This window comes from Musa acuminata, chromosome BXJ3-4, assembly GCF_036884655.1.
Source record: "Musa acuminata AAA Group cultivar baxijiao chromosome BXJ3-4, Cavendish_Baxijiao_AAA, whole genome shotgun sequence".
Lineage (NCBI taxonomy): Eukaryota > Viridiplantae > Streptophyta > Magnoliopsida > Zingiberales > Musaceae > Musa > Musa acuminata.
Genome location: NC_088352.1, coordinates 32422242 through 32449676, shown reverse-complemented (window position 1 = coordinate 32449676; position 27435 = coordinate 32422242). Strand labels below are relative to the sequence as shown.

Sequence of the window (27435 nt, the reverse complement as noted above, 5' to 3'; positions counted from 1 at the left end):
CCTCTTCATCCCCCACTGCAGCTATTTATACAATGACAACAAATTGCCAACGTGAGAAAAGATCGGTGTATGACGATGCCACTTCTGCAGCTTCCAGGAAAGAGCGGCAGATGTGAACTGTCTGTCTTCTCCCAAGATTTGTCCACCTTACATACATCTAATCATATGCGTAGCCACCATGCGAGTAATATGAATAGGCCAAGGCATGTCTCTTTCTTGCCATACTAGTCATGGAATTGACCCACGGATTGTTAGATTGCGACAGTAAGTCCCAGGAAATCCAAGCCACCATCTGACGAACATTTCTCATGTTCATGCATCTTCTCTGAACAACTGTCATTGTTGTTCAAAGTTTGTATTTCTCAAAGCACGATTCAATCTGATGGGTGGCAAGTCGATATAGTCCTGACTAATTAATTTGAGCCTTGTGAAGCAAAACATTTTGAGAAAATACTATAAATTATTATACATGTCGCTGTAAGATAACCAATCGACTTGGCTAGTCTAATCAAGTTTGTATCCTACTTTGGCCCACATAGAAAACTGTTCTGTCTTCTTTTCATATCACAAAATAATATATGGTAAAAGATTTCGGCTGAAATCTTAGTGGTAGAAAATGCTGCATATTTTATGTCTTTTTTATGATCTCCGAGGCAGCTCTGCGTAGTAGCAAACAAAAGAACTTATCCTGGTGAGAAGGGGCTTCTGCCACGTGGGTCATTCCATTATATTATACACCTTATAAACCTCACACGATGGTCAAATGTTCATACTGTGATAGTTATGAATTGGCATCAGTACGGCGGCTTACTGTTGCTAATATTAACGAAAACCATTGCTCCATAATTAACATCCGATGAATGATAATGATGCATGATTTTTTTATAATTATTCTGCGAATTAACTCCTATTTCAATTCAAGGATTCCTAACTACTTACGTCATCTTTGACTCTTTATAAGAAAATTATTATTTTTTTATCATTCTTAAATACTCTATATTATTATTGACTTGAGCATTCTAGGGGTATTTTATTGCGTACATTCGTATGATTATGTTTTATTTTAGTTAAATTGGTCCGACAATCAAAATCTAAGATAACTATTTTTTTTTTCTTTGATAATTAGATAATCAATATTTCAATAATGAAAACATTTGCTTGTTGTCAAAGCAAAGACCCCAAAAGTAAAAAATCAAAACCTAAGACAGCGATACGATAGCATTTGCTTGTTGTCATCATCATCAATGACCAAGTAAGCCTAATTAACTAAGAATTTTCTTTACATAAATGGATATAATATTAATTTGTGGTGGAGATAGCTCATCAGTGTCGTTCTTGGCAACTCGGTGCTTCCAAAGTCTTTCCGTAGACCCACCCAGCGTAGGGCGTCAGATGAACGCCGATACGTCAATTCATTGCACCTCATGTACGGTCGACAAAAGCTAGCAGCACTCGACGGCTATGATTCACTCCCAAACCTATCACAGTCTGATTTCTGATGAGGAATACGAATTCTGAGAAAAATATTTCGGTAATTGCGCGCGTGCAAGTACGACTGCACGTTCAAGCGGTCAACTGCACGTGGGGTTTCTTTATCCGGTCTTTGCCTTCACGTTTGGCTGAGCTCTAATTCATTTATTAGAGGAAGAATGGCCATTATGGTCAAACAATTCAAGTCACTTGGCGACAAATCAATACAACAAAAAGCCTCCACAGTCGCCCGTTTTAGTCAAACCTGTATTATGGATTGTTGACTGATATCTGTACGAAACCAATGGATCAGTAGTAATGGATGACTTCGTTCAACAAAAGGAAAGGGAGCCATCATCATTTCATTTGCGAAAGTTGACTATTAGGAAATGATGCGCAGTCTACGTGTGATGAGGAGGGATTTTAACTAAGTATTCCTTTATTTTTATGATTTTATTGGATGAAGAATAGCCATTTAATGTAAATGTTATCGCATTAGGCTTCCTAGAATGATTAATACGATGAAATCATGATTTTGCATGTGTTGGTAATGGTCATGAATTCACATTGGAGTACCTATGGAATTAGGATGGCAATGTGTTGGTAAGCAAATTGGGTGCTTTTTTTCTTTGTGAAAAGATCATGAACTTGCATTATGTGGTATTAATCGATAGCCAATATTTTTTAGTTACTTAGTAAATAATTATGCATTTTCACTCCATGTTTTCTGCTTTGGTTGATATCGAGTTGCATCGTCTATATGTAACATAGAAAAGGTTATCGATCGATGACAATATCTTAGGATTAAATCTCATTGTGACTTCACGTATAGGAATAACTTGTTTGAAATGGAACTTTGAGATAAATAAAAATCCAAAAATGGTGTGTGTATATATATATATATCATTAGGGAAAATTACATTCTTAGAAATATATTTTCAAGCTTGAAGTTAATTATTTTAAAATATATTCAATACAACTAGAATGATATTTGAAAAAGGTAGAACGATATTTTTATAAATCATATACACATTTAATAGATTTTATTTTATTTTATTTGCAAAGAGTATATGGTGAACGTTGCTAACAATAATCAAAGTCTTTACAAGTTGAGTTCACTATCATCTTCTATTAAACATATGATTAATTATGAAGTCACCTTACACAATTACTTATCTTTCAAAGTTAATTAATTTTATAAAATTAATAATGCCGTTACAACGAGATGATCTACCAACACAGCTCGTAAAAATGTACTTTGGCCATCCTCCTATTTTATAAGAAACATCTACAATATGGACAATTCGAATTAAGGTGATTCCAAAACCTAAAGCCACTTATGGATTCAAATATGGACAACACAATGAACTATCGACGAAGTTAATTTAGCAAAGATGAAAGTTCTAAAGTTAGGCAAGACGTGGCGGTAAGAAAAAAAATGAGTGGAATCATCTTAGTTGTTTTCTATAATGGAGACTCATTTATTGTATTAATAAGGGTATCTAAAGTACAGTTTAGTTAGGAACTTAGCATAGAAAAAGGTTTGATAAAAAATAAGCAACAAAACAATATTTATTAAAATAATAAATAAGTTGGAAATGGAGAGAATAAAACACAGAAACAAAACACGCATGCCTCTTAATATCTTAACTTGCATGTCACAATATCGATAAGAATTAAATTGGATATAGTGTTTCATCATGTTTATTCTTATAATGTCTGTTCCATTATCTCGTCTTTTTGATAATTACGTCCAATCTTGATAGAAAAAATGTGCAAGAGATATTCCTCTTCTAAAAGGTTTTCTATGAAAATAATATAATTTTTTTTTGAGGGATACAACGATATTCCAAGAAGAGTTGTGAAGAAGAAAGGATCCGTGGCTATTACCAACTCAAGAAAATATTCATTCAAAAATCAATCAACACCGTATTAAAAGGATATGCTCATTTTAACGAACAATTTCAGACCATCCAAAAAGTAAGAGCACGTGAAAAAGGATACAACTCACATCTTATAAAAATATACATGAAGCTTGATGCTATAATTCAAATTAAGCCTTTGGCCTAGACTACAATAGACAAAGAAACATAATAGCGATTATATTACTAGCCAATCATCAATAAACTAACATTTGTTTCCTCAAAGGTACTACTTAATGTTAATACTCAAAAGAGATTATCATGACAAATTTAATTAGCTAATTGGTTTATCAACTTCATTTGATAGCGCTATCTAACTTGCCCAAATACTATTGGCTTTAATATCAAATGTTATGATCACAAATTAATTAGCCTATCAACTTCTCAAAATATTTAAACTTAGTTGATAGTAATGTACTCATCCGATCTTTATAAGCTAATATTAATTTTATCCATTTTCGATGACTTATAAAAGTTTGATAAGTATACTACTATCGACTTCAGTTTAAACATTTTAACCAGTAGTTTAGAATTTTATTGTTTGAGCATGATGAGAAAACCCAATATTTTAACTAACTGACCTAATATTTTAACCAGTTGACCTAATAAAATACTAAACCCAACAGAACTGATCTAATATTTGAGCATGATGAGAGAACCAAGTAGAAAAAATCATCCGTGGATGGAACACTCATGACGATGTGAAGCCACCACTATGCTTCGCTCGTATGCACGATACTAAGGTTTAATCTACGTCTTGACAAAGATATCAAGCTCTTTGGGTAGAGAAACCTATAACACGTCATGACTTCTTAGAGTATGATGAGTGGGGATAACTAGAACACCACGATCAAAGTAGAACATTTTGATCAAAAATTTAGTTCAAACAAACCTATCAGACCCACGAATCGTGACAGAAATAGAACATTTTGATCAAAAATTTAGTTCAAACAAACCTATCAAACCCACGAATCGTGACAGAAATGTTCATATTACTGTCGACACTAGTGGTGACTCCACAAGCAAGTTGTAGCAAACCTACTGTTTCTTGGATTGCCTGATTGATTTGTTGGATACTGCTAAATTTTGACAAAATTCGGTCCTATTCTTTATGTAGCAAACCTACGATATTCTATCTCTATGAATAGAGATCACCTCCTAGTAAATCAAATCAATCTTCCAGAGCTTAATTTGATAAAATGCTACAAGTGAAGGAGTAATTAAGACTAAATTGGGAAAATTCTTGAGGAACTCCAAACTAAAAATCTCATTTTGTTATTACTCTAGCTAAACTTCTCCACTCATATCTAAAAATATGTTTTTCTCTGGCACTACAAACCTGTAAGCTTTGAGTCAATGAAAATTGAAATAAGGTCTACTTAAGCTAGTTAAAAAGATGGGATATCCTTAAGCTTTGAAAATAAAGTAGGAAGGTTTGGTTCCTTAGCCTATGAAAAAGTTCTAGAAGATAGTATTAAAGTCTAAAGTGGAAACCAATAAGAAGAATTTTGAGCGGGGCAGTCTCTAGGCTCATTGGGTATCTTGAGGATGCATCTGTGATTCAGGTGAACTGTAGTCGTTGGCCAAAATCAAAATAGCAAATTGTGAAAACAGTTTAATCACAATGAAGTTGCATCAGTTTCCACAACACAACAGAATACAATGGTGTTCAGATACTACTTCGTCTATTGCATTTGAAGAGAGTAGACCTGGAGTATAGCTTTGGTTCTCTCAATGTAAAAACCGTCTCAGGAAGACATAAGAGTTCAGATATAATGATTACATGGAAAATCGATGTGATGGTTTACAGGGTTTCAGGGTTTCAAAATGGGAAGACTAAAATATGAAGAAAAGGGTAATTTTGGATAACCAATGCTATGTCGGAGAAGAATAGTGTATAATGGATGGTGATTTGAAGGAAATATTTGAACTACCCAATGAGTCTAGAGACTGCTCTAGTTTGTCTCAGAAAGAATTACTCAAGATTTAATCTTATTGGTTTAATTCTTCTCTCCACTCCAAGATTATGGAAGCAGTCCCGTAATCCCCTTATCATTCCAAAAGATGCCAAGTTCTATCTCAAACTTCTAAAACACAACATGAAACCCCGACAAACCAGATTTTTTATTTTCCTGTTTTCATTTTTGGAATGTTTTGTCTGTATTTTGGTTTATGCCAGGGACCAAATGGGAATAGTTGAGGCTCTATTTATGTGAAAGCAAGCTGAACTAGCTACAGAAGTTACAACCATCTTCTCCAATAAATAGTTGCATATACCATCAGAGACATAACAAGAAGAACTCACTCCTACAAAAGACTCCTGTTAGCAAAAAATACAAGAAATTCAAGTATACAAACAACCACTGGAACAAAACACAGCAGTCATAGGAATGAAGCCTCATAAAAAAAAAAGGGAGAATATATAAATAGGATAAGATTCATCAATAAAGACTGTTAGGCTCCAATTATGACAAGGACTCTACCAGCAATTTGGAAAAGTTGTTGCTAGATCATTAGCCATTTCTCTGATATCAGCAGCAATATGATGAAAACTTGATGTTAAACCAAATCCTAGTACTGTGAATAGATCATATCTAGTTGCCAAAGCAAAAATCAACACTGTAATACAGTGTTAAGAAATGCAGGAACACATGCACACACAGAAATAATTAACAATGTTCACAGCAACAAGCCGTGGATCCTAATTATTTGGCATTCAGCTAGATGTATCCCTTCTTATGGTTTCTAGTAACATCAGATCCCTCCGCATGGTAATATCTTCTTATATCAATAACTCTAATTATACCAGTTTTCTGATTTCAAACTCATCTCACCTAACTGATGAATCCGTGTATGTTATTCAGAAATGTTTAAACCAGCATTTAATCATTGATCAAAGCTATTCCTCAGTTTCCATTAACATAAGTGTTTCTTGTTCTCTCTTTTCAATGGACTCCACACATGCATCTCAATCACTCATCCAAATGAAACTTTTTGTTCATATGCCACAAAGCCATCTCAGCTCATCCAAATATGGTTACACTTCGGGATACATTGTTCCATGAGATGCCAACAAATTAAACCATAAGAATCAGTAGGCAAGGTTCACAAGATCAGGACTGGTATAGGTTCAGGTCAGCTAAGTCAGTGTGATACTTGATTTCTCGGAAATGACAAACAATCAGTCAAAATCAGCTAAGATAAGCCATATTCAGCTCGAGATTGTTCAATTTCGTGACCATGGAAAATCAGGGATCAGGTTTAACCAATCCTACATGGATCAGCCAGATTGGATCAATATTGGCCAACAATCCTTATAAGTTTCTGTATTAGCGTATGCATATCTGATACATATTCCACAAATAATTTTCAAGTTGATATTTTCAGCTAGCAGTAGTAAAAAGCTATTGATGCGAAAACACATTGAAATTGAATTTTCAATATATGAAAGTTTTTATGAAGGACTAGATCAGCCACAGAAAAGTTAAACCCTGTTCAAGTTTAACTTGGAAGAAAATGCTCCAAAAGCTAATTAATAGGCCTAAGAATTTTCTATAGCATTGGTTTAATTCCTCTAGCAAGTACTTGTTCGCCTAAGTATTTTCTATAGCATAGGTTTAATTCCTCTAGCAAGTACTTGTTCATTCTTCTAACACCTAAATGAACACACCACATTTACCAGCTCTGAATTCAGACAATGCATCAAAAAGATATCTGTGATAGAAAGAATTGTACAATCCTAAAAGAATCATCAATAGCAGTAGGAAGGAGGAGCAAAACAAGAATATATCCAACAACCAAAGATAAGTTGAAGTACTCCACACAAACATAATCATCTGAAGACTCTGACACATAATAGAGTTCAAACACTAACATCATCCGAAAATTATAATTCAAGTAAAAAACAAGCATAATTATTTCCTTTAGCATGAAGGAAACTTCCAAGATTACCTCGGCCACAAGCTTTTCACTCTCCAGAAGCGGAAGCCGATGCTGAAGCAGAAGCAGAAGATGCGGAAGCATATGCACCCGCAGCGGCTGGGGGCTTCACCTCCCCAGAACAACAGCCGCCTCCATGATGATGATGGTGGTGGTGGTGATGAGCTTGCCCGTGGCCGTGGCTGTGTCCGTGGCTGTGGCCATGGGGACGGCCCTTGAGCTGCTTGCGCATGTCATAGGCGTCCTCTCCGTCGGCGTAGTACTTGGCCTCGACGTCGTGGATGCGGTAGCCTAGAGTGGAGGTGTAGAGGGTAAAGGCGGCGCGGTTGCTGCGTCGGACGTGGAGGGAGACGTACTCGGCGCCGAAGACGGACTCCATAGCGTTCTGGGCGGCGGTCATGAGCTTGGTGGCGAGGCCGAGCTTGCGGTGGGTGCGGAGAACAGCAAGGGAGGTGATGTGGCCATGGCAGGGCTCGGAGGTGTCCTCCTCCATTTTGGCGAGAACGTATCCGACGATCTGGCCGCCGTAGTCCTCCGCCACAAAGAGCAGCTGCGGCCAGGAAAGGATGTGGTACAGGTAGTACTTCATCTGGTAGTTCTCCGGCAGGCACAGCAGGTTGCAAGCCTGCATCGCTAGCAGATCCTCCACCGTCGCCTGCCGTATACACACCATCTTCTTCTTTGTATTGAGGATCCGATCAATCGATCGATCAGCCGGCCGACCTAAGGATCGAGATACCCTCCGCCCCTCTTTCTCTGCCTCAGACGATAGGGTTTGAAGGAACCGACGGGTTTGATGCACCACTTTTTCACAGCTACCGCTCGAGTTGGGCTTCGGCCCATTATATATATAATATAAATTCTTGAAAAACAATTTTAAAATTTAAAATTTCCTAACAACACCGAAAAAAAATTTATAGAGCATCCGTTTTCTCAAAATATGAAAATCCATTCTGCCCATCAACCATCGCCCTCCACCCGTCCCCTAACCGTGTCGTCCCACTCCATCGCGTTGGTCTCCCCCTACAACGAACCCACCCAGTAACAGAGGAGTAGCGACCACTATCACACCCCGTTGAACCAGTGATGGAGCGGCCCTCATCGCCCTTACACGAGCAAGGGAATGAGCAGTGTCGTGAGGCACCTCTACGACTAGCGACAGGCCTCGCGCGAGTAAGGGCGCAAGTGACATCAGTGACCCATGTCGCCCTTGCACAGGCCAGGGCACAGGCAACAACCACGGTGAGGGTTAGGGGTCCGACGGGGGCTATGTAACCTCCTATCCCTTCCTTGTCAACGTTGTCTCCTCGTGCCCCCTCCTTGCCGTTGGTTGTGAGCAAGAAAGGAGGGGGGTCGACTCGCCTTTGCGGCCAATGACAACGAGCAGGCAAGGGCCAACAAGCGAGGCACCCACGTGCAAGGTGGAAGGGGCCGCTAGTAAGGCGAAGAAGGCACAACCAGGGCTAGCAAAGGCGGAGGTGCGACTTAGGTTGGGGTAGAAATTTTTCAAAATGACGAGAGCACAATCATCCTTTGACATGGTCAGAGGCTCTCTATGGGGATTTTCAAACTTGGGATGCTCTATAGTATTCTTCGGTAAAGAAAGTTAGTTCTGTTCTTGCGGAAGACGAAAGTACTATTTGAGTTCGGGCGTAAAAAGCAAGGAAAGGACTATTTCCCATTTGAGATAAGAATTAGAGCTATCAGAGGAGTTGACCCCGGCTTTCTTGAGTAGTGGTGAGGATCCAGGCGCTTTCGGGTTCGGGTAAGAATTAAATCCAATTGAAGCACTGAGTGACTGAGAAACTCCTAGTCGTCATGAAGAAGAAGAAGAAGTAGTGTGGTATAGTCAGCGGTGGCGCAAGTGGAGTTCAACAATCAAGAGAACCATCAAGGTAACCATCAACTTTTGTCCTGGAATCTCTTTCTGTTCGAGGTGAGGAGTGCGGTTTTTCAAGATTTGAATAAGAAGCTGGAGAAGGATTCGTTCAGAGTGTTGTCTACTTGTTCTGTTGAAGAAGAATCAGAAAGTATAGATTTTGAAGCCCTAAGTGAATGAGTAGAGTCTCGTATAAATTAAGTAATTAGAGAATTAGAGGAATCAACAAGATCCTGATCTGGGGCCGAAGCCAAATCGAAAGATGAAATAAAAGGTTGACAAGGCGCAAAGGGAAAGTGAGCTTCTCGATTTATTCTTATATAAGGGTGCGCATAAGTAAACTAGTCAAGTTTCGTTTTCACACCGAGGAGAGGTCGAGTGCGGTGTTGCGGTTCAATGATTCAAGGAAGAAGTTTATTTACATGGGATCTATACCAAGTGCAAGATAAGAGAGATATTCAATTCAAAGGTAAGCTAAACCCGTTGTTTACTCTTTTCTATTATATGTATATGTGCAAGGTAGATGATTAACGTTCATTGTGGATGAGTTTATAAGAAAAAGTGAGCAGTGCGGGTGCAGGCGCTAACAGAGTGTAAATTCCTTGATTATATGCAAAAGAGGGATATTCTTTTGTTTGACCTGACAGAGGAAATTCAATTAAGCCAGTTCCAGTTCTAGTTGTTGGAGCAGAAGAAAGATCTGTAGGATCAAGAAATGAGGTTTCTTTTTTACTTTAGACTTAATATTTCGGTTCAGAATCAGAAAGAAAGTTCAGTTCGGGTGCTTTAGTTGCACATTAACTTCTTGTTGGAGTGGGTGGGAGTGTTGCAATAAGAGAATCAGTAGTATCAGGAGAAGTAGTAGTTCTTGTTAAGTCTACGAGTTTTGTTCTTGTGTCAGTTAAGTCGTCAGCTACTAGTGCTGCAAGTGGGAAGTCACCAATATCAGAATAAGTTTCAAGTAAATGTAGCAGTATCAAGATCAGATGCAAGAGCAGGAAATAATGTTTCTGAAGCTAGATCATCAACTTCAGAATGTCCAATTCCAGTTCGAGGTCCAGCATCATGTGTAGTTTCGTTTTCAAGTGTTGTTGTCTACGATAGATAATCAGAGGCTAAAGTCAGCGCAGCGGGACAGAAATTAGTGTCCAAAGTCCCAATGAAGCTCTCTGCCCATGTAACATAACAGAGCGGTTAAGCAGCAAGTCAGGTCAGTTACAATGACATTATAAAATTCTTTAATTCAAAAGCTCATTGAGTATCATATAGAGTATCGTAAAGAATAAGGAGAAAGATATGGATCAAACTCAACGCTAAGGGAGTACTCTTCGATGCAAGAAAGAGATTCAATTCCTATTTAACTTGACTCTGTGCAAGAAAGAGTTATCAGAGAAAAAAGATCTTCTGCTTCTGAACAAATCACCAACAAACGGTTCTTCAAGTGAAGTGGAGAGAGGTGACTGGCCAAAGTCAGGTTGTAGAGAGAGAAGTGTTTCCGACATCCCTATTTTATAAGCGGGCTCTAGAGATTCAATTCTTCACTGAGAGGATACATAAGTTAATGCTCGATATGCATGATTTGATTGATTTGATTTCCTCGGAGCAAGTTCAATACCAGGGAGAGTTAGAGGATAAATTGAAGTTGAAGAATGATTTTACTTCGGATCAAGATCAAGACTAAGTGGAGAGGATAGAGGCTCAGATGCTAGTGTTGAAGTAGAGTCTGCAAGTAGAGTGTCTAAGTCTCTGAGAGAATCAGCAGTAAGAGAATCTGCGGTTAAGTCTCCATTCAAGTTGTTGAGAGAATCAGTAACAAGTGATTTTAAACTGAAATCTGGGTACAAAGCAAGATCTGGATCTGAATCAATTACCGGCATTGAAGCGTTAGCAGTTCCAGTTTCATCTACATCTATAAGATCATCTTGAATCGAATGCCCACAAAGAAGAAGAGGTGTGTTGACTTTGGGTCAGGTGCTAGTGTTGTAGTAAGAGAATCTACAGTGCATGTAGGGGAGTTTATAGTTTCTATTCCTGGAATTGAAGAAAAGGGTGTCAGGTATAAAGAGAGAGTAATCTCCAAAGTCATATACTTTAGCTCGAAAGAAAGATTCTTGTCATGTACTCTTTGACTCGGCCTCAGTGCTTAAAAGGAAAGATGATATTGGGTAGCCAAAAACAAAAAGATTTCACAACTCTTATTGCTTGCCTGATTGCCCTTAACCTAAATTGTCAACTCGAGAAGAATAAGTATCAAGGTTCTGCTCCAGGTTAAGAGTGAGCAGTGAGGTAATGATTAAGCAGCTTGACCTAGAGAGTTCTCCCTCGAATGTTGGGTTCTGAACTGAAAGTGGAGTTTGGCAAAAGGGATGCTGGAAAGGTGAGTTTGCCAAAGTGTGTTAGTGAGTTGCTTTGATCTATGCTTACGGGAAGAGAGAGAGGTTCGCCCTGTTCTACTTTACATATTAATCTATACCAAGTGCTCGGTAAGAGATGAAGTATTGACTTGCGAGTTAGAATAAAAGATAAAAAATTATATATGAGCTCTTAAGATGAAATTCAGTATTTGTTGAGTTTGCTTGGAGTTGCACTAACAGAGTACTCGTATCAGCTAATGCGACTTATTGAGTTTAAAGTATTCGTATCAGCTAATGCGAGTTATTGAGTTTAGAGTAATAGGCTGTTTACTTACTTTTCTTATACTATATATGTGCACTTCCATGAAAACAAGACTTGCGGAGGATGGGACGTTTGACTGTGTTGGCAACGATATTAGATCTTTTTGAATGCTTGTGGAGCGGTTAAACAGGTAATCTTAAATTCAATGATGAGCTTCAAGTCGAGTTCGGGATGCGCCTAACGAGTTTGTCGGGCAAGACGAAGCAGAAAGTCAAGTAGAGTCGACGAGATCAGATGTAGGATCATAGGCAGTATCGGGATTTGAAGCAGTTGAAAGTCAATCAACAGTTCTAGGATTAGTACCAGGCCCAACAGCAGTGTGAGCTCCGGAAGAAGCTGCTTCAAAAGAAGTATCAGAATCAGTTGAAAGATCATATGCTGGATCAGGAGAAGGATTAGAAGCTGTCTTTACAAACTTCTGTAGCACATGCGCTCACAAGTCTAGTTTTTCAACCTCTACCTGTTGTTTATGCAAGAGAAGCAGTATTTGACGGAAAGGAGAAGTCCAATATTTGATGTTCGAGAGAAAGGTGAAGTCTAGTGTTTGATGTTTGAGAGTTCGAGGAAGAATCAAATAAAAAAGGAAGCTACATATGCATAAGCTGGATCTTTAACTAGAGACGATGCAGTATTAGGAGTTGGCGCAGCAGCACTAAGATAAATAAGGGTGTCTTATATAGATGCAGTAATTAGAGAATAAGAGTCTAAAGCAGGAGAAAGATCTTCGTCAGCAGAGTCAGCATCAGTAGCATGCGATTCAGAGAGTGGAGTTCAGAAAGCCTAAGAACGTTAGCGTTGTGGAGAGGAGGTTCAGGTAATTGACTTTAATCGTTTTAAGACTCGGTGCTTACGTGAGTGGTGTTTAGTTGAGTGATTCTTATCATTCTTATTCCAAAGTACTAAGCTTTGGTTACTGAACTGAAGCAATGCAGTTTGTTTACATAGCTCTAAAATTCAATAAATGAGTTTGAAAGAAGGAATTCAATATTAATCTCATGATCTTTAAAAAAGTCATAAAACTGGGATGGTACTGTTATTTGGTTAAACTCGGGGTTACACAATATACTCCTCAGTTATTGGGCTATCTATATTAATATCCAGAATGTCTGGAGTTTTAATTTTATCTCTAATATCATTTTTTAATGATAATTGAAATCTTATGGTCCTTAATCAGTGTTATTTCTTAACACTGGTCTCATTCATAAAATCTAATCAATTCATATTCCACTTGATCATCAATGGATTAGACCTTCCACCCCATTACAATGGTTACTATAAAACGTTTATCACTTCATTTAAAGTAGACAAATGGACTCTCATCATAATTGAGGGTTGGAAGTCTATGTTGAGCCTCAACTTCTCAATGCTCCTCACTGCTGGTCCAGGTTTAATAAAACTTAATAAGAACTTAGTTGATATCATAGTTAAACAATATATTTTTCAACTTAGGTTTAATTTCCTCTCTAACATCATTGTTAATGATAACTGGACCCTCATGAAAACTATGTTTGGAAGTATATATGGAGCATTGATTCCAAGCTGCTCATTACTATTGCCCAAAGTTTAAGAAAATTTACAAGAACTGATACCATTCTTAATGATAATTAGAATCTTATGATCCTTGATCATCTTTTCAACCCCAATCTTATCCATAAAATTTTATTGATTCATATTCTCCTTAATTGCCAGTCGCTATAACTAAAGCAAAACACAGTAAGTAGAATTTTAAATAGATATCTACATTAATTTAGGATTAAAAAAATCAAATAAGGAGACCTTTTTGTTTCTGAATAGACTTGTAGTATTTTTGACATCTCTATTATAACTAAAATAAATGGACTGTCAACCAAAAAAGATCAACTCATATGCAAAGGTAGAATTTCAAATAGATATCTTTATTGATTCAGGATTAAAAACAATCAAATAAGGAGAATGTTTGACATCTCTATTAAGTCTATTAAAAAACATTATAACTAAAGCAAATAGAGGTTTTTTAATTGATTTAGAATTAAAAAATCAAATAAGGTGACCTTTTTTATTTTCAGTATAGTTGTAGTATTTTTGACATCTCTATTAAAATACTATAAATCTGTTCAAAAATATTATAATTAAAACAAATAGATTCATAACATAATAGGAACCAATTAATATACAAAAGTAAAATTTCAAATATATATCTTCATCAGTTTAAGAATATGAACAGTCAAATAGGAAGATTTTTTATTTGTTATAATATTTTTAAATATGTATAATATTTTTGGTACCTCCATGGAACACTACAAGAATACTATATGTAATTAAGAAATTGAATCGGTCATAGTATAATGACAATTGGCCCATATAGGTGGACCGGTTCACGTCCATAATGTATAATCAAGCTTAAGATGAATAGGAGCTATTTTTGAAAAATGTGAAAACAGCACACTATAGGTTTTTTTAGTAAAAAAAAAAAGAATGATCGAAGTCAAATTTTGTCTTAATTAAAATTTTTTGGTAGGTGAGAAATAAATAAGTTAAAATAGCAGCGGAAAAATAATAAAGAAATTGAATGAATTTTAGGGGCCGGCGCTTATTACAAAAGAAAATAAATAAAAAAGATAAATCTCATTACAAGTCATTCCCTAAAACAGTGGCGCGCTCAGCCACCCGTGCATTAGGAAGAAAATTGGTTTCGACCGTCTCATAATCCTCAATTTACAAACTTTGGTGGAACCATATATTGACGCTGAGTTCGATTTCTTCCCGTCGAAGGAAAACAGAAACGTCCTCTCGCTTTCGTCCCTGGTCTCCGTCGATTTGGTCGTCCCGGTGATTCTCTTCCTCCATAAAAGGTTCATCTGTTCATCGTTTCATCAATTTTGTTGGGTGAACTATATCCATTGTTCTCGTGGCTTTAATTTCATTTCTGTGGTTTAATTAGGTTTTTCGATCTCCGGAGTAAGGACTATTCGATGGGGTTGCAACAATCCAAGGAGGAATTGCTTTACCAGCAGGTCAATTATGGCAACATCGAGGGGATCAAAGCCCTCCGCAGCCAAGGCGCCGGACTTGAGGTAAGCCAAGCGATGTCCAGAGTTGAATCCATTGAGTCGATTAAGATGGGTTGGAATTCCAATTTCGCCTAGCCGGAAGCCAATTCTGCGGAGGATTTTGAAAGGATTGGTTTCTTGGATGGGGTTGTATATTTGTGCAGTGGATGGATAAAGAAGGGAAGACCCCTTTGATCGTCGCGTGCTTGAGGCATGATCTCTTGCCCGTTGCGAAGATTCTGATCGAGTTGGGTGCCAATGTCAACGTCTACAGGCCCGGTGAGAAGCTACTTCTGGTGCCAAGTTCATGTCGTGTCACATATAATGGAAATAAATTCGCCATGCGACCTATATTAGGTTTTAAAATTACAACAAAATGGAGCATTTGCCAGGTTTAGTTTAGCAGGTTCTTTAGTAGAGATGAACTAGTTACATGATTTATCTGTCTCTATGCAAGAGGGCAAGAACCAGAATAGCGTGATGATTTTGCTTTTCTATGATCATGTATGTTGCCTTAGACAGGTACCCAAACAACTATATTCAGTTATCATGAATGGTGCTCAGAAAGAAAAAAAATGAAGAGAAGGGAAGATACCAGAAAAGAAAATTTTGTTTCCCCTTTTCCAGTGAAGAGTGGAAATACAGGATCAATTGAACTTTTTCTTCTCCAACTTTCTCCAACTTTTGTTATTAGAAAATTGGGTTTCTGTGTGTCCACATGTTTGTGTGATTTACTATTTTTTTTCTCTATTATCCTCCCAACTCTGTTACCAAACAAGAGGACGTAACTTACTCTCCACCCTTTGCTTCTCATCTCCGGTTATCTCCCTCTACATTGATTAATGAATTGTTGTTGTAGTTTGGTAATGTTTTCGTGCTTGTTTGTTCTATGCAAATGGCTATGTTGTGCAAAGGATTTTGTTGCACAAATATAATCTGTGTGCTTTATTAAAGAACTGTATTTGCAAGCAAATGAATTATCACATAAAGCCTACAGATAGTAGAAGTGAATTTAGTTTCTTTTTCTGCAATTTCATGAAATTATCACATAAAGCCTACACTTTGATTTTTTGCATTTGCATTTTTATTGAATTATTGGACATGGAAACTTGCATATAAAGGTCTAAGTGCCTTTACTTTTTCACTGTAGGGTGTCATGCAGGAACTCCCTTGCACCATGCTGCTAAAAGAGGCCTTGAGCAGACTGTTCATCTCCTTCTTTCTAATGGAGGTATTTCTGTATCACTTGCTCTTCATAATACTTTTTCCTCATGTTTTTTTATTATTGATGTTATTAGAATGCTCATTTCTTAAATATCACAGCAAATCCTTTCATCATGAATGATGATTGTCATACTGCACTTGATTTGGCTAGAGAAAAGGGGCACTGCAATGTTGTCCGGGCAATTGAGGTATTCTTTCTGCTGCTAAATCCAATTTACCATTTAGCTCCAGTCTCGGTGTTTGGTTCTAAATTTGATGCATCATCTGTAAATTATATATGGTCCTTTTTCTGATATTGCTTGTGTTCAGAGTCGAATTTCTCTTTTTACTGGATGGCTGCGGGAGGTTTACGGGCCAGGCTTTTTGGAAGCACTTGTACCACAACTGTTGACACGAAAAATGTCTGTGTATCCTTATAGTCTTTTTTTGTTCATATCAGCTTTTTCCTTCACAGACACCATCGAACATTAGTGTAACATAGAGGATATATCAACTTTCGTCCTTTAGGAATTATGAAGTTGCTGATCATTATTTCATTTATTATGCAGTTGGTCTGTTGTGTTGCCATGTGATGCTCGTAATCCAACAAGACCTCTCAAGTTTGAGCTAGCTATTTATTCTGATCTTCAGGTGCAGTAGAAGAGTATCATCTTGCATGTTTTGCTTTTTAGATAGTTGCTTATCTTAATTCTGTTAAGTGATACATTATTAATTTTAAATCACTTGTAATTTGACTATATAGCATTGCGCTTTTGGCAAATATTAGTGCTTACTCTTAATTTGATCTCATATACAAATGAAATGATCAATAAAATATAGAACTAAACCAAATTTTTTCTACTGATTATAAAGTTGTAAACGATTTTTTCTTGTTATATTTTGATGGATGTCCCTTTTACTCCTTTATTTTGATATTTTATGTGGGGATCATGAATTTATGATCACTTGGGGTTTGCTTGGAATTTGAAGCCCTTGTTCAACACATATAATGGTCTGAACATTGTAGATTGATTTAAGAGGTTAATTAAAGAAGTTAAAGACGAGTGCCCATCTAATCTTCTATATACCATGTAAGAAAATTCATTACATGAGCTAGCAGGTGCATCCTCCAATTCTGAACTTGTGTTAGGACCTGCTAGTCATCTCTTGGATAAACATATCCTGTTTTTTGTGGACTTAATACTTAGAGCTAGGAAAAAGTATAATGCATAGTTCACAACACAAGTATCAGGATTGAGATTAACTAGTGACATTATGATTGAAATTGATAGGATTGTTTTAATCAGATATTGGAATCGGTTGATAAAATAATTAACTAGAAACAAAAATTATGTAGACAAGAAAAAGGTTAACAACAAAATAAATTTGAAGAAAATTTAAAATTCATTCTAAAATATTCTTTTACGTTCATATTTCATAGTGTATGTATCTTTCCAATATAAACACATGCAAAGCTTGTAATACAAAATACAAAGATATTGTATAAAAAGGCACTACATGTTTGTTTTAAAAAAAACAATTATCATATTGTATATATGTTATTAAAGTAAAAGTTATAGTATGTATCATACAAAAGATCAAAACTTACTGTCTACAGCTTTGAAGTTCAAGATAAGCTTCACTATAGCTAGAATTCTTCTTAATCACCATGCAAATGAACTAGGGGTAATACATATAAAATAATATTGAAGATCAAGTTGTATCCTATTACATTTGCATTCTCAATGATAGTTTTCTTATTTCCTTAAGTGATTAATGATTATCCTTTATCCTTCCTTTTCCCTTCCCTATATCCTTTTTATCTTACCTTTACCTATATCCTTTCTGTATTAAATGATGTTGGATGGTAGATTTTGTAAAAAAAGGTGCAAATAGTAAATGTGATGGTTGTTATAAGAAGCAAACAGTAGCAATGTCTTCTCTGTATGGCAGTTGTAGCCAAAGACTTTTTTACTTTCTTCTATTTTGATTTTCTCTTCTTCTCTTTCCCCTCCTTCCCTTGATTCAAACAATTTGTCATTTCCCACTGACCTCAAATTATATGACCAGAAAATTGACCGAATTTGAACCTTGCATACCAATATGGATTTAGTGTACCGTACCAAAGTCGGGTGATGTGGAAGTTTGATATGATGATTTTAGTTTTTTTGTTTAGCATATAGGAAGTGGGCTATGATTTCTTGGATATTGAACTTCTAATTACACACTGACATGTACTGCAAAATTCATCTACTGATGTCTATATTTGAGTGCTCATCATTAATGGAAGTGACAATTCTTTTATGGTTCTACACATGATTTGTCATAGTGGTTTTTTTGGTTCTTATAAAGAAAAATTGTGTATAGATGATATTTTTTCGGTGCTGTACATGTTTTATGGTGGTTTTTTGGTTTTTGGTAAAAAAGACTAGTTCTGAGAGAACGAACAAGGGACTTGTTCACTAGTTCCGGAGCATGAGTTTAATCATAGTTGTCTAGTAATTATTACCACTGAAGATGCTACACACTTGATTTCTAGTTTTTATCAGATTTTTCTGTTTCTTTACCATAAATATCATCTAGAGATATATATTCAATTGAATTGATACACAAGTATAGTTTCAGGCCATAGATCAAGCCAAGGGAAAGGCTCCTACCCATCCTATATTCAGGATTTTCTTTTTCTTGTGCACTTTAACTAATGTTTGCTTATTTGAACATGGAATAGATTTAGAAAAATGTATATTTGTAAATGAGGAAGTGCTTAAGTCAGATTGCACATCTTATTGCCATTTGCAGTTTCAATAAGGTAAATATGGGTAGATGACTTCATTTTTAAATTATCCAACGCTTGTACATTTTGATAGGAAGTTTTTAGGATTTTGTACCATAACTGGTTGAACCCACAAGTTTCTATGTAGTTATAGCATTTGATATTGTCAAAGGAACTTATCCTGAAGATGAATTGACATCATGGTAGAGGTCTTACTTCCGTAAACATGGATGAGAGAGACTATAATTTTTATATTATGGAGTCTTTGGATACACATAAACTAATTCAATTATTCTGTTATCTGTTTTAACATCTATGCATTAGTATAGGGAAGTCTTTTGTTGCACTTAAACTGATTTGTTTAATGTGTTATCTTCTTTGACATCTTTGACTGGTTTTACTTGACTGTTTTGCATCTGAGTTTGGTGAACTGGTTTGATTGGTCAGCAGGAGAAACTCAGCTCTAAATTTCCTCTATCTTTTTCTATTTCCCTAACTTCATTCACAAAATTCCCAAGAAATCATTGAATGAAAATATTTACTATGTTGTGAACATGTCCTTCATGTTGATTTATGAGAGAGAGAGGAACAAATTATTATGATGTCATTACTGATTGGATTTTCTAAGGCGGTCTAATTTAACAGAGTCCACTCACCATCTTATAGCTCACCGTTTTGTTAAGTTTGACATTTATTAATGGTTTGTACATGCAAGTAACTAGTGTAAGCATTCTTTGCGACAAAGAGTGCAGCTTACAGTTGAAATTTGGCTCCTGTACTTTCAATTCTTCTAAGCATGAATAGTTTTACTTCGTTCTTAAATTAGTGTATGGTCGTAGATCTCAGTATTGGAAACCTCTCAAGACTTAGCTCCATGACACATTGAACGATGTTGCCCACAGGCCATTAGTGCACAGTTTTCAATTCTTATAAGCATGATTAGTTTTTCTGGTATTTCAACAGGACATTAGTGCACAGTTTTGAGTGCTAAATCTTTTTCATTTAATACGGAGGGAGAAGGCACAATGATGTTTATTATGTAGTTCGACCACCTTAGACTTAGTGCCTCAGGCCATGATGTTGAAATTTGACGGCATTTAAGTTCTATTACATAGTATATGTTAAAAAAAACTTGTGCACAAGTATGAAAGTCCCAATTATTTGACTATGGTAAATTAGTACCATCATGGTTTTCCCTTTTGTTGTAGAAACTTTTATCATCATGGTAATTTAGAATGAAAGTTCTACCATCATGTTGTGTGTTGGACTCATGTCTTGCTTATGTCTACAAATATGTTTTTTCTGTGTCCAAATCATCATTATTGCTGATAATTTCTACAAACATGTCTTTCTAATTTCTACAAACATCACTTGACTATGTATAACTTGTTTATATATGCAAAATTCTATGTTTAAAAATGACATTCAGAACCATTTTTACTCTCTCTGTGTCTGTTTTTATCTCCATCTCTGACTCTATGTCTAAATTGTGCATACTTTTCATGGGAACTTGTATGCTGGCAATTCTTCCTTGTTAGAATATTAATTTGTGATAACTGATCAATTTTAACTATGGATTTGTAGGAAGAAATAACTCTTGTTGTCCCTAGTGCTGATCCACTAAGGACACATTGGCTTTTTTTTATGGAAGACACTGTTCTACTCCCATGTTGACTGCTAGATAAAAAAATATACTTAACATTTATGATAGACTATGTAATCCACCCTTCTGTCTACCCTAGGAAATATATATTTATAAAAACATGAATTCTTACAATAAAAGAACACATTGTATCACAAGATGTATTTTCAACTTTTGTGCACATTGAATAGTATTACTAGTTTCTTGGAGAAGTCTTGGGATTGAACATTGTCATTATAAGCTCCATGATTTATCGATCAGCATTGCCCATGAATAAGGACTGCTCATAGTTTCCAGTGTTTCAACAACACCTTAGTGGATTGGTTGGATGTAATGTCATGTTCAATATGTTACTTTAAATAAGGACACATTGACATGTTAATCATAGATGGATATACTGGTTGCACAATAATGTGTACTGCAAAGCTCTTCTACCTTCTTTACAAGTTTTAGCAAGTATTAGTAGCAATATCTGTGTGTTTTTGTGGTCTTATAATATTTTTGTTGTAATTCATTTATGTTTTCATTAGAGAAGAAAAGTTTCATGAAAGAATGAAATTCAGTATGCCCTTGATTGTAGTGAATTAATATTGCTTTGGATTTTTATTTTGCATATTTTATCCTATATCTATGGATCAAACAAAGCCCATATGGATGAAGTGAAGTGAAGTGACTTTTCATATATGAATTTTTGTGCATTTGCGTGAGCCCTTGATTTTAAAGTAGACTGTCCCTATTGGTAACCATTCTTTGGTTTCAAATTGTAAGTTGTTCTTAGAATTTACTAATTTTCGAAGCCTAAATGAATGTGTAGCTGGATCATTAATGGTACTGAAGCCTCACTATGGAGGTACTGTGTGTTCTTTCGTGCACTAAAATTATCCCTATCACTACTGCATGAACATATTTTGACTCAGTGGCAACTTACTTAAGGTTTTAGGTGAACTTCGAAACGGATTTGAAATATTTTAATTTGAGCATATATAAACATGCAAAACTGAAGTTCAAAGTATCATCAATTTGTTATTATGCTGAAAAATGCTTTTACAAGGATACTTTATGTAAATGGATTAAGCACTATATGCAACACAGTTAACTAAAACATTTATTAATAATGGTTTGACAAATGTTGATTGTGGTTTGGCCATGAGTGATCCACTCAGTTCTATTTGCCCTAATAGGGTGTGGTATATATATTTTTTTAATTTCATTTGTATTGTGAATATCATTCATGAAAACCTTGCTGATTTATGATTAAAAGCATAATGGGTCTGTCTGCAAGCAGGACTTGATAGTTGATGATGAGTTGTCTTTGTTCCATATATAGAGTTCGAATCGCCCTTGCTTGTTCTCCTAACTCTTTACTCTTGACTCTAAGTTCTAAACTGCTTCCAGCTATAACCCCATGGAGGGAGTGGTAACCAAACTTCTTGAAGAATAGAAGATAGTGCACAAGAGTAGAAGAACGTAAAAATGTAGCTTACTTTAAGTTAGAATTGAGGATTAAGAGCATAATGGGTCTGTCTGCAAGCAGGACTTGATAGTTGACTAGATGATGAGTTGTCTTTGTTCCACATATATGTATATATATATATATATATATATGTATATTTCAGCCATTTTAAATTGCCTGAATTTATCAGGCAAAGTTCTACTTTTATCATGAAAAGACTAGAAACTCCTTTTGGTTATTCAATCAGTCAATAAATGGTAGGTCATTGGTTTTTACTCACTCATTTTTATCGGCAGACTGCCAGGCCACGTACTGTTGTTCCACTCTGGAAAGTTCACATTGAAGAACCCAAGTTCAACCAATTAGATCCTGCTGTAATCATTGTTGATAAAGCTACAAGTATGTTTCTGTTTCTTCATTGTTTTGAAATTTGTTCGATGAGAATAATGACTTGAAAATTTCATGTAAATTGTAACATGGTTTGAATTTCTTTCTTAATATTTTTTTGTTAAAAGAAATTAACTTTGTTAACAAATAAACATTCAGGTGCCATATCTTTAAATGCTTTAGTAGGTTCTCTGGAGTACCAAACTTCTTTTTTCTGCCACATAAGTTTCTGGTTTTCTATATATGCAAAATGCTTACAGTTCTCACTCCACATGCTTCTGAATTTATGACTTTTATAGCACATATGAGATATGTAGATTCTGTTGGTGCAACTGCTAAGTTAGTCTGCAAATTATACTAAGAGACCCACTCAGGCATACCAAGTCTGGCCTTAGGCTTGGGGAAATAGAAAATCTTCACATCTGTCGTCCTCCATCTTGTTTTAGACAGCTGATATTTTTTTGCTAGTATGTGCAATGTCTCCATTTGATGATATTGATGCTACAGTACTCGAAACTTTAAGCTGCATCAGCCATCACTTTTTTGTCTAGCTTACTAATTGAAGTCTACTGTGTCACATGTGCAAGTGACTGCTTTACAAAAATGTTGAAAAATGAGCGACTAAAACTGTCAGATTCACAGTTTTTTGTCACCCATATTCTCAATCCCTTTGTGCCTGGAAAGTTTCAGTTTATCCTATTTTATTCTTGGTTGTATGCTTTGATGTCAGTAATACACCTGGATTTACTCCATGTCTCATTATTTTGTGCAAGTCATGATTGCCACTGGGATACCATGTTAATTAATCTTTTGGCTCTAGGCTTCCATATTTATGAGGTGTTATGTTGGCATTTCATGCTTTTAAGTGTTGTAATCTATTGAAGATTTCTTTCTGGTTGGATTCTATGTTACTTCTGTGAGAGCTTCATTGTCGTTTCTGCATTTTTTGTATCGGCTAGGTGTAAGGTGAATAAAGAAATTGAGGAAGAGTCATGTGTATGCAGTCCTCAAAACATATCATTCTTCTTTTCTAATTGCATTTTGTTTGTTTCCTCCTAGTTAGCATAAGCAGCATGTATTCCAGAAGGATTGGTTCCATGAAGTTCATTATACATTTCTGTGCTTAATGTCTAGTAGGTACTTGGCAATATAGACTGAAGTGGCATTTTTTAATGATTACATACTTCTCTGATATTATTTTGACTTCTGCAACTCACAACTTGATGATTTCACTGGTCGTTCCAGAAATGACTTCAACTCACAAGTCACAACTTAGGCAATATACACTGGTCGTTTAAAAAAATGATGACTATTAAGCTTGATACATTTAATTCTTTCAGCCAATATTGATGGTTCATAATGGACACTAGTTGTGGTTGGTTTAATATCAGGCTAAGTTTGGATACCATTAGAAAATTTTTGCATCTTTCAATTCAACTACAAAATGATGACTTCTTGGATTAAGTTTTATAATTGTAGTTCTTAATTATTCTTTTTACTCAGGGGCACGATATAAGTTTCTATCTGCACGTGAAGGTGACAAACAACAACTGCAGTGGTTCTTCAGTTCATGCCAAGGGATCTCCCAGGTATTACATGCATTTCCCGAAAAGACCCTCCAAAGTATCTGAATAATGAAATCTAGCCAGTAACTTAACGGGGCTACTTCTGAGCAAACATTAAATATCATCTTTGACTTGAACTGCATTATTACGAGATAAGGTTTGACGTACTAGGCAAAACCATTTGCAGTTAGTGCCCGGAAACTATATGAATTATGTGAACTGCATATTGAAGCACTGGAATTTGACTTTTAGATCCATTTCCAATGTCATGATGACGTGTAGTTTGTCACTTATATGTTAATGGGTTGACTTTTAGATCCATTTTCACTTGTTTGAATGTTTTGTAAATTATTTCCCTGTTACAGGTCACCAATAGCCTTCCAGTAATGCCAATAGATGTCTCAATGCCTAGTCCTCCCCAAATAATTTCATCTGCTTCACCACAGTCAACAGCTGCACCTACATCAAATCCAGAAGATCTAGAGTTGGCAATGGCCATAAATGCTTCCATACAGACGGCCATATCAGAGGGCGTGCCTGATATCCAACCTAATCCACTAACAAGCAATACAAATGATTGGGCAAGCTCTTCAGACAATTCAACTTACAATGGTTGGGACACCCCAAATGCAGATACTTCTTCAAAGATGAATGGTCAAGGGTCAACAAATGAATCATATGCAAGCAATGGATGGGAAGTTCAGTTGAATACTAGCGCATCACAGCCTAATGTGCAGAACCCTGATACTCCAGTTATTCAATCATCTCTGGGAGCACCTCCTACTCAGTTAGTTCCTTCTGCTCCTCCAGTAACCGAGGATACATTCTATGATGGGCCTATCCACTACCCATCAATAGATTGCAGCCCCATAGATATGAAAATGTCAGCAGTGGAGGATGCACCTGGAACTGCTGAAGCTAAAGATGGTTCTACATCCAGCTACTCCAAACCAGGATCGAGCGAAGACAAGGCAGAGAGTAAAAGTTCATCAGGTTGTTGTGTTATCTGCTTGGATGCTCCAGTAGAGGGAGCATGTATTCCGTGTGGGCATATGGCAGGATGCATGTCATGTTTAAGGGACATTGAAGCCAAGAATTGGGGATGCCCTATTTGTCGTGCCAAGATTAAGCAGGTCATAAAGCTCTACGCTGTCTGACCAATCAAATGGTCTATACAGGTAAGGTGATGCAAATCTTGGGCACCTGTTTTGAAGAACTTGATTCCTTGGTCTTCTGTATGGTATATAAACTTCAAAAGAATTATTTATTGCATGTAGGTTGTCGGCAAAAGTTACCTCCTAAGCCATCGTCTCATACATTGGGCTATCACAGTTGGGTATGCTGTAAATAATATTTTGTTGATAAGTTCCATATTTTGTCGCATATGATGCCTCTGAAAAATGGTTGCATCACATACCCCGAGTCTCTGTGAGCTGATAGCTGTAAGTGCAGTGGAAACTGGTGCTACATTTGAATTGAAAGAAAATGGGCACATGTAATCTGTGATATATTGTATCATTATCATGCTATGTATGCTGATGAGATTTATGATTTTCTTTTGTTTTTTTCAGCATAGACTTGTTTAGTTGACTAGGCTACAATGTATATGTTGATTTTATAACTTATGTTTCAGGTTTTGATAATTGAACAGAAGATAAAAGATCTAGTAATTGTTTTGATACAACAAATAATGAGTACCGCTTCTTTTGAAGCAATTTTGATCCATGTTACAGGATTCAAATAGCAGTCTGCATGTTCATTCAGAAAAAGACTTTGTGTTTAAATCACATTATGTAGGATGTGTTTTAAAAAGAAACAAACAGATTCAAAATGGCTATAGAAGAAAGGATTCTTCTATTTCTAAAAGAGAGGTGTCACGCATGGTAATTTTTTAATCTGAAGTTTGAGGTTTCTGCCTTTATATTTAATCCGGTAAGCAATATCCCAAGTGAGGGTGTGAAGGTTCTTCACGGAACATATGCAAGTCCAAGAACATTGTCCTTGCAGTAAGTTAGTTACTAAGTTTAGACCAGGAATTAATGACAAAAAAGTTTCAAAGTTAGTAGGGATCAAATCTATAGTTAAATGAAGCAGTTACAGGTTTTTTGGAGATGGGTCTATTTTAATGAGTAAAGGTGAATGGTGAGTTGCGACTCAAGAAAGATGCAAAACAAATTTCTATCAAGACAAACCAGCAACACATGAATAATCAAAATGATTATTTATATTTAGATCTAGAAAAAAAACTAATATGAGTAAGATTATTATTATTATTATTATTATTGAAGATAAAATTTTGAAACTCGAACAACAGAAGAGAAAAATGTAAAAGGACAACCTCTTTATTTCTCATTCGAGGAGGTTAAGAGATCGATGATAAATCCAAAATCGTAAATATTCACTATAAACCTTTTTAGGATAAATAGCTGAGAGTAGCATTTGTATTTTAATGAGACTGAAGGGACTCCCTCTTAATGGCACCTTTATATTTCCAAGATAATAGTTTCGTTCGAAATCTATATAACAAATTTTGGTAAGATATGATGAAGGCTTGAGCTGACAGGAGGAGCAAATTTCTTGGATCAAGAGCACCATCCTGAGCAATATGATAATTGTTCACTGCTATGACACATTGACATAATGGATTTATATGATAAATTCTGATAGAAAATTAGCTTTATGATTAATTAGCAACCAAATGTGTTGGAAAAATTCGTCAACTCCAAAATTCTTTAGTAAATATCGTGTCATAGCCGCTATTGATTTTTCCTACTAAAAGAAAGCCAATAAAAATGGCAGTTGCTTTCATTATATATATATATATATATATATATATATATATATATATGTATATATATATATATATATATATGTATATATATATACACATATATATACATATACATATACATATATATACACATATATATACATATATATACACATATATATACATATATATATATATACATATATATATACATATATATACACATATATATACATATATATACATATATATATATACATATATATATACATATATATATATATATACATATATATATACATATATATATACATATATATGTATATATATGTATATACATATATATACATATATATATATATATATATATGTGATTCAGAAAATTTGACAACAAACTTAGGATAGACCTAAGATGGTTCAAAATTTACTAAGGAGTCTCTTTGTTCTTAGTTCAAAATTTACTAAGAAGTCCCTTTGTTATGTATTACTTTCCGTAAGGGCTAACGTGATTTTTATGAAGTTAACAACTATTGGTGCTCTTTTTTAATTATTGACACTCCAAGTAAAAAACAAAGGATTAATTAATATTATGTAGTTATTTTTAGTTTTTTATATTTTCAAATGGATTAAGTGAAACATTTAATTTTATTTCTTCTCATGATGAAAATATCACAAGATTTATTATTGAGTATGTGCTGACTTTGTCTCACTTTGATTTATCATTAAG

The 27435-nt window shown here is 35.5% G+C and overlaps 2 protein-coding genes across 6 annotated transcripts; one reads left to right on the top strand and one right to left on the bottom strand.

The window, feature by feature from the left end:
* Positions 1-7179: 7179 nt before the first annotated feature.
* Positions 7180-8143, bottom strand: LOC135637249 (N-terminal acetyltransferase A complex catalytic subunit NAA10-like). Its single transcript, XM_065149835.1, has one exon. It carries the CDS (start codon positions 8002-8004, stop codon positions 7360-7362), a length of 645 nt encoding a protein of 214 aa, XP_065005907.1. The 5' UTR covers positions 8005-8143; the 3' UTR covers positions 7180-7359.
* Positions 8144-14528: 6385 nt separating this feature from the next.
* LOC135636971 (probable E3 ubiquitin-protein ligase XBOS34) lies at positions 14529-25508 on the top strand. 5 transcript variants are annotated; one of them, XM_065149230.1, is made up of 11 exons: positions 14530-14717; positions 14807-14939; positions 15080-15194; positions 16066-16146; positions 16239-16327; positions 16449-16540; positions 16688-16769; positions 22283-22385; positions 23877-23962; positions 24304-25116; positions 25216-25508. In XM_065149230.1, exons 2-10 carry the CDS (start codon positions 14838-14840, stop codon positions 25093-25095), a joined length of 1542 nt encoding a protein of 513 aa, XP_065005302.1. In that variant the 5' UTR covers positions 14530-14717; positions 14807-14837; the 3' UTR covers positions 25096-25116; positions 25216-25508. The 5 variants fall into 5 exon arrangements, with proteins under 5 accessions (XP_065005301.1, XP_065005302.1, XP_065005303.1 ...); XM_065149229.1 differs by having other exon boundaries at positions 14529-14717; positions 24304-25508; XM_065149231.1 differs by having other exon boundaries at positions 14531-14694; positions 24304-25508.
* Positions 25509-27435: the final 1927 nt, after the last annotated feature.

Coding starts and splice junctions, on each gene's coding strand:
- LOC135636971 (XM_065149229.1), top strand. CDS start 14,838: ATGGGGTTGCAACAATCCAAGGAGGAATTGCTTTACCAGCAGGTCAAT. Junction 16,541..16,687: donor CAACTGTTGACACGAAAAAT/GTCTGTGTATCC, acceptor TTTATTATGCAG/TTGGTCTGTTGTGTTGCCAT. Junction 23,963..24,303: donor CATGCCAAGGGATCTCCCAG/GTATTACATGCA, acceptor TCCCTGTTACAG/GTCACCAATAGCCTTCCAGT.
- LOC135637249 (XM_065149835.1), bottom strand. CDS start 8,004: ATGGTGTGTATACGGCAGGCGACGGTGGAGGATCTGCTAGCGATGCAG.